Source organism: Martes martes (genome assembly GCF_963455335.1).
Source record: "Martes martes genome assembly, chromosome: 10".
NCBI lineage: Eukaryota > Metazoa > Chordata > Mammalia > Carnivora > Mustelidae > Martes > Martes martes.
The window spans coordinates 107819899-107828117 of record NC_137898.1 but is presented as its reverse complement, the minus strand read 5'-3'; the positions used below and the strand labels follow the sequence as shown (position 1 = coordinate 107828117).

The following is an 8219-nucleotide window of genomic DNA, read 5'->3' as shown; positions in this document are numbered from 1 at the left end:
AGGGCACACAGGGCCTCTCTACCTCTTAAAAGCATGTGAATCGATAGCTCTCTCAAAAAGTCTGGTTTTTTGAAAAAGAAAAAAAGTGGTACATACTCATGGGAAATTTCAAAATGCAGATTAGGAAGATCTAAGTTGGCTATTATACTTATATTCTAGTAGACACGGTATTCACTTATTTGGGGGTTTTTCGTCTGTATTGATCACTTTTAATCACAGCAAAAAATATATAGTTCATTAAATTTTCCCCTATACCCTTGTCTAAGTGCGTGGGAAGCTTTAAAGTATTACACAGGCCTCTAGATCTCATGGATGGCTCCCTCTGGGCCAACCCTTGATCCTGGTGGAATTGATTTCTTTTTGAGTACCAACTTGGAATAACTCATTTTAATGGCTATCTCTGGTACTGCGTGCACAGAATTTTGAGGTCATCCGTGCATCCAAATAGGGTGATTCATTAGATCCATCATGGCGTGGGTCTCAGGAGTGGTATTATACCGGCCACAGATTTATCCTCTCTGTTGGCCAGAAGAAGTTTTGTTTTTTTGTTTGTTTGGTTGGTTTTTTTTAAAAACAACCTTACACACTTCGAGGCAATTGTTAATAAAATCCTCTGTGCAAAGGTTCTTAGAAACCTGTTCTTCTGTGACATTTAGGTATTTTGTTTTCACATATAGTAACTATTTTATACAGTTTTCATTTTCTAGTCACACTGTACATGGGAATAACTCCTACAGAAATCTGCTGATCCAATATAACACCATTATGGCACTAAAAAACAGGTAAGAAAGAGTAAACAGGACTGAGAAACTGGCAGGAGACTTAAGACCATCATGGTTTAAAAAAATGAAAGATATGAAAGCAGTCAGATAAACAGTTATGACAGAAAAAAGAAATGATCCAGCATCAGGAGAGTTGGTATCCCTAAAATGGATGGACAGATGAAAGTATTAAAGTAGTGTAGAAGATTGTTCTAGAAAAATCAAATCTGCAGATCAGAAAGGAACATAGTCTTTGGGGGAAAACTGTGGTGGAATGACTGACACATAGACACAGATTCCCAGTATGAAGGAAAAGGTTTTCAGACTGGCCAGCAAAGGAAGTCACCTAAGAAAGTAAAAGCTTGGGGCACCTGAGTGGCTCAGCGGGTTAAGCCTCTGCCTTCAGCTCAGGTCATGATCTCAGAGTCCTGGGATCGAGCCCCACATCGGGCTCTCTGCTCAGCAGGGAGCCTACTTCCCCGTCTCTCTCTGCCTACTTGTGAGTTCTGTCTGTCAAATAAATAAGTAAGATCTTTAAATATATATTTTTTTTAAAAAAAGAAAGTAAAAGCTCATGTTGGTATGAGTGGCAGGGGTTTGGGGAAATCAAACTGGTCTCCGGTTTCTCCACAGCATCATGCCAAAAACATTAAGTTTCATGTGGTCTGTGAAATTGTAAGAGAAAGAAACCACGACCTAAGATTTTGATACTCACTTAACCTGTCCTTGGGGGAAAAACTTAAGAACGATTATTTCTGCAGCTTGCATAGCAACGAATACTACTGTACAAAATTGAAAAACAAAGTTTTAAAGGTAAAAGTTTCCAGCTTCCTGGTATCTAACTCCAGGAAAGTCTTTCAGGGAATCAAATACTTTGTGGTAGAAAAGTTTATGACTATTTCACCTCTAGGTATCTTTGTTTTGCTAAGATACTTGACTTTAACTTTTAATTTTAGTTACTTCTTAAATAGCTCCTATCTATGTTTTTTCTTATTGTTGTGTATCAGTTCTTACATCTGGATACAGATATAGCATGACTGTAAAGATGGTCACCATTTATTGTTCATAATGGTAGTTTCCTTTTTTTTCTTTCAACAAATATTGAATGCCTACCATGTGCACAGCAGTAAATCAAAATCCTTAACAGCCCTTGATCTCAGATATTCCATCCTAGTGGATTGGATTTAAATACAAGGATCAAAATATTTCTAAACCTCAGGCAATTACATGTAATGAATGAATGAAGGTATTTTTAAATTTTTTTTAATTTTATTTTTTCAGTGTTCCAAGATTCATTGTTTATGCACCACACCCAGGGCTCCATGCAATCCATGCCCTCCATAATACCCACCACCAGGCTCACCCAGCCCCCCATCCCACTCCCCTCTACCCCAAACGTTCATAGCAGCAATGGCCACAATTGCCAAACTGTGGAAAGAGCCAAGATGCCCTTTAATAGTGGTAGTTTCTGGCTGAATAGTAGGGATTTTTTTTTTCTTGGTGGTATACTTTTTTGCCTAGCTAAGTTTTTTTTTTATTAAGTTTTTGATTTTTAACTCCATTAGCTTGAGTCCTTATAATGAACAGGTGTCACAGTTATAAAACAAGTCGTAATTAAGTCTATTAAGAGGTAGAGAAATAGATCAAAAATTTTAAAAGACATACCAACAAGGGAATTTTGTATCTTAAAGAGTAATTTTAAAACAAGCTCCCAGTGGCCTTGTAAAATAGAGCAGTGACAATGGGTAACAAGTGTGGCCAGGAGACCTTATCATAAGGATCACACTCCCCTAAGTGAAGATCTACCTGCTTTGATGGCTAATGAAGAAACAAGCTTTCAAAGCTTTCTCGCAAAAACACTGAACTAGAAAGATATTAAAAACATAGTATGTTTATTTCAACTGTTCCTTCTCATAATTCATTGAATCTTATCACAAGTCAATATCTTCATTCTATTACCTTACTGAATACATTCATTAGTGTTACATAAAACTTCACATAGAATTAAGGAAGAATTAAAAGTACAGCTAAGAACATAATCGTGATCTGTGTGAGAGCATTCACAGGCACACCACCCTGTCCCTGATGGGATTACTTTTTCTGTTTCGTGGGCCTCTCAAACTCGGATGCCCTTTTGTTTTAGAGAAAATAAAGCAGCTCCTCTGAGCTCTGTCCCACCGAGTGCCCAGCCACCACGTTATCGGTTCATGTTGACCCAGTGGTACCTGTCCACCCGGGGGAGAGCAGCAGGCCTCTGACTCTTGGGATTTTTATGCAATGCGTGATAAGTGTTCCCCAGGAGGCCCAGGTGGCCATCTGCCACATTCTTTTTGCGGGAGACGTGGATCCAAGATTGAAAGGGCTGTTTCAAGTTTTCAACCTGGAAAAAAAAAAAATGTGAAAAAGAAGGTATGAAGTTCATCTCTGAAGTAATAGGCTAGACCAAAGTACTAAACACAAACCCGTAACTCAGAAGCTAAGTCTTTAGAAAGTGCAGTGAGTACGAATGAATAGAAATCAGAGCAGCTGATGATCGTTGGAAAATGGTCTAGCATGAGGGGTGGTAATAAAATCATGCCATACCTTTTAACAAAATTAAGTCTTTAGTCCCACTAAAATACTTAAAAACGGATCTTCAAGTTTGTGTGGTATTCTTGGGATCTCTTCTACCCCACCCGTCCCCTCACCGACTTAACCCGAAACTGTCTAATGGTAACGTCTAGGGCTGAGGTCTAGAAATACCCATTTTCCACACCCCAAATGACCAATACAGATGTTTTGCAGAGCACACTCTGAAAAGACGTTCTCCAAGTGTATAGCTGGCTGTAGATCTGATCCCTAGATGGAAGGAAATCTTTCCAAGCATAAGAACAAAATTAAGGGTATATATGTCATTACATGATTTTAACTTTTGTATGTGCAGAACTATGTAATAAACCGTAGAGTTTGGAAAGAAACTGCAGAAAAAATACTTGCCAATAATATGAAAAGGGGGTAAAATACTTCTAACCTTTGAAGAACCTATAATATATTAAGGCCTTAAATGGTAAATGGGTCAAGAACAAATTCATAAGACAGTAAGTACCCAAAACATTTGGGCACATAGAGATTTTTTTTTTTAAGTTAATACTGAATAGTCTACAACTGATAGTGTCTTTAGCAAATTATGTCTTTTTAAATGAGAAAAACCAATTTTAGGAAAAATCATAAAACAGACCCTTTCACAAGGAGCTGGTCAGAGCACAAGTAAACAAAGCCTCCTAGAGGGTATTTTGGCCATATTCAGAACAGTGGAGGGTCCATATCCTATCACCCAGTAACTCCATGTCTGAGAATCAAGTCTCCAGAAATAAATTAAAATTCTGTCATCTCTACAAGTTATCACAACAACAAAGAAATAATCTAGATGTCTGCCAATAGTAGATTAAGTAAATTACAAGGGAAAAAAATAAGTATCAAAATGTTAAGTATTTAAATTGTCTTAACATGCAAAAGGGGTTAATTTCAGAAAACATACAAACAAGTATATACATACATTGTCAATAGAGGGTCTGTCTAGATCACGGTTTTTCAAAATTGAGGGTTGCCACTATTTCTGGGTCACGAAATTCATTTAGGTGGTTGAAATCAATTTAATAGCAAATATGGAGGGCATTATGCCAAGAAAGGATAAGTATGGTTTCATGAAACATGTTTCCCACATACAAATATGCAGATCTTTCTAGGAGTTGTGCTTAACACATATTTTATTTTATATTTTTTTTTAGAAAAACTGTTCTTGTGGGGGGATTACAGACCTTTGACCATTTCTTAATATTTCAAGTTTTCTACAACTGGTATGTAATTTTCTGCTGCCGAGAAAGCCCACTAATTTTCAGATTTAATCGTGAAGGAATTTGGATTAAAGGAAACTTGTGTCCATATACTACACGGAAAAACAGTATTACATGAGATCGTGTAGCTCCTGAGCACTCAGCCAAGTAGTGGAACTACCTATAGAAGAAAAAATTTTTCCAGAATGTTACTGTTGTGATTTTAATCTTTACAGTTTTTTCTGTTTTCCACTTTTACAGAGAACAAATTCTTTTCAGAATTAGAACAGAAAAAAAGACAAAGCGTAGAGAAGAACTGAAACTCACTTTACCTGGTAAATGCTCTTTGGATTGCTCACTTTAGGAATGATCTGCGGGTTTTTGTTACAACTCTCTTCATCCGAGGAATGGCCAGAGTTGTAGTCCAAAGTGGCCCTATTAACAGCACAGCTGATCTGTTGGGAGAGCTCCCATTCCTCCCACCTGCCTTTAAAAGAAGCAATTGTAAATGGATGGTTTTTCTCACCATACCTAAGCAGGAAAAGAAAATGAAGTATTCATTAGGGATTCACAATTTCACAAGGTTTTTTGGGTTTTTTTTTTTTTTTTTACTCTCTACTCTCTTGTACAGACCACTCACTAATCTGCAAAAAGTTATTTAAAAAAAAAAAAACGGAAATGGTTTGACAGCAAAGCAAATTAAGAGACCTTGTGACCTTCAGCTCCCACAGGGTTATAATTAATGGGGGTTATTCTGCAAGGGCTCTCTTGGTGAATTTTTCAGAAAAAGACAAGAACTAGTTTCTTTCATTTCAGCTAATGGACGGCATTGCAACTTCTCGCCCCCTTGATACTGCCTATAATACTTAGTCGTTATAATCTACGGCTGGCAATGAAGTGCAGGTGTTCCAGTCTGATTTCAAATACTGGGTCTAGTCTTCGTGCTTCCAGGCCATCCACTCCTAGCGGAAGTTTGTGCGAATCAAGTTTGCATCGGGAACCTTAACCGGCCGGTGCACTTGGCCGCGGAGGCAGGGCTGTGAGGTACCATCTCTCACAAAAGAATACAGAGCTGACTATGTAACCCACGGTTTCTGGGGTCACAGGCACACCCCCTCCCAGGAGATTACTCACCTGCAGCACACTTCAAAGGGATCCACCCACAGGGTCATCTCCTTTGGAAGTCCCAGGTGAGAAAAATCCACTTTGCTTTCAGCACAAGCTCTTTCTAGAATGGGATCTTTATTCTGAGTATTATTTATCCTGATACACCTTTTAAAAGCAGAGAAAGCAAAACAAAGATGTGGCGACAGGCGCCTTAGTAGAAGAATCATGTGTTGGGCAAACGGCTTCAATACTCACAGCTCCCCCCCCGACCTGTGACCCCCACCCCATCCCTACTCTCCCCAGCTGGATGAGTAGAACCATCGATTTTTTGACGCAGCTACTCAGACTGTGAGTTACATCATTAAGTCACTCAATTAACGGGATGAATGTTCTCTGCGTATCTTTCCTAGCGAACACAGGTTAGAGACTGTGTGATCCACCTCACATAAGAGGGTTTGCCGTGTAAGTCTTCAACCGTATTTAAACCACATAGTGCTCGACTACGGACTGCCAGCCGCTGCATCTCTTTCTTTCAAGCCCACGTTCAAGTCGGTTTGAGCCCATAACACTTCTGTTGCTCAGACTCTGCCACCAGAATCCTCGCCAGTGGCGGCGGCTCGCTTGTGACGGACGTCCCTTGGCCGTCGTCCACAGGGGCTCTCACCTGAAGGCTTGCCCTTTGGAAGGGGAGTCAGAGTGCCAGTGACTTCTGTAGGTTTCGAACAAGATCGTCATCAGCTTGTCTGCGAAGTCTTTTATTTGCTGTTTACTCAGCTTGTCATGTTTCTTCACCAGTCTTGTGACAAAGAAAACGGCTGTTGCAATTTCATCCCTCATGGCTCAGGAGAAAAGGAGGAGGTCTGCAGCCGCCAAAAGGACGAGAGGACGACGACACAGAAACCGGGTCACGCTGGCTCTCAGCATGGAATTGCCATTTGGAAGTTTACAGACCTAACATTTAAAATAGAAACCGTTTGCTTGTCTTTCATGAACGAAATAAGCACATCAATACTGACAATTAGCAAAACAGCCAGGAACACCAGTTCCTCAACTAGTCAGTTTTTAGTGTTTTCAAGGAAGACGGGCTTTTTAAACACTTTTTTTTTAAGATTTTCTTTATAAGACGGGCTTTTTAAAACTTTAATACACTTAAGCAAAAAATGAAACATTATGCAACTTAAGTTTAAAAAAAAAAAAGTCCTGATAAGGGACAGTAAGATATACCCGAGTACTGCTTTTTAAAAAATATGTTTACAGAGAGTAAAACATTTCAGGATACAGTAGTTCTAAAATGTGACTCTCAGGTCACATGCTTTAAGTAAAAGTTTAACTTAATCAAACATACATTATACTTGCCAGAAAAAGTGCTTTAGCCCCAACTGAAAATGAGCCCGTGTTGGAAGACACTCTCCCCTACACGTGTCCTGTTAGATTTAGGCTGAAGTTTATATAAGTCAGAGTCCCGGAGCCTATCAGGTGTTTAACCTTACACAGGTGTAGCCTGTTAGGGTACTTAAATAGCTTCGTCCAGGTCCCCATCAGATTGCTCCCTGGTATATGTAGAGTGAGTCCTTTAAAATCTGAAAATCTAAAAAAAAAAAAAAAATTTCCACCTGGATTTGTCTCTTCTATTTTGCCATTAAAGTCTTGTCTCTTATGACGTAGATTGAGAATCAATCAAGCCTTCTCCTCCTTCCATATCCTAATAGCCTATATTCCAGAAGTTTTGTCTGATATTAACTGTCAACAAAGAATTTTGTCTTGGATCATGTATAAAACTTACGGCAACTTTCTTTGAACAATCGTTGTGTTGACTACACATATTTTTTGCTAGAATGTTTATTTGCAAAATAAGTAGAAGAGAACTTGGAGTTTATCTATTCTCATTGGTTCTCAAAGTGTGGATCACTGACCACCTTGTTAGGACCCACTGGGCTGCTTGTTCAAAATGAAGATTCGTGGACCTTATCCCAGATCAACTGAATCAAGGCTTCTAACGGTGAAGCCTGAGAACCGGCAGTTCACGAGCTCTTCCAGGTGATTCTATACCCACTAAAATTTAAGATCCGCTGCACCTGGCGTTTAAGTCTTTAAACCCACCATAAGCGGTCACTCAGGCTCTTCATCAGTGAGAAAGAATTCACCCTCTTAAAAGGAAGCCCATTTCATTTCTGAAAAGCTCCCAGTCCCAAGCAGGGCTTCCTCGCCTTGAGGCAGCAATCCCTCCTAATGGGAGCCTGGGTTCTTCCCTCTGGGACTGTAGACTAGACTGCATCTTAGGCTCCCCTGCATGAAGACACTTCAAATACCAGCTCGTCAGCCTCTCCTGAGTCTTCTCTTTGGAGGCCGAAGCTCCGCTTTTAACAGTTCTTCCTGTAGACGCGTTCCTCGCGCTTCACCACGCTTGGCGCTCGCCTGGGGAGGAGTTTCAGGTATGTCAGTAATGTTTGCTTACAGTGCGGAGCCCAGGACGACACCCAGCGCCCCAGGTATGCTCTGCCATGGCAGGTCAGAGTGGGACTGTCTCCTCCCTTGCGGC

The 8219-nt window shown here is 40.0% G+C and overlaps 1 protein-coding gene across 1 annotated transcript; it reads right to left on the bottom strand.

The window, feature by feature from the left end:
• Positions 1-2260: 2260 nt before the first annotated feature.
• BTG4 (BTG anti-proliferation factor 4) lies at positions 2261-6517 on the bottom strand (the record flags this gene model as incomplete). The annotated part of the gene is made up of 4 exons (XM_080816904.1): positions 2261-3141; positions 4906-5104; positions 5708-5845; positions 6345-6517. 4 exons carry the CDS (start codon positions 6515-6517, stop codon positions 2959-2961), a joined length of 693 nt encoding a protein of 230 aa, XP_080673030.1. The 3' UTR covers positions 2261-2958.
• Positions 6518-8219: the final 1702 nt, after the last annotated feature.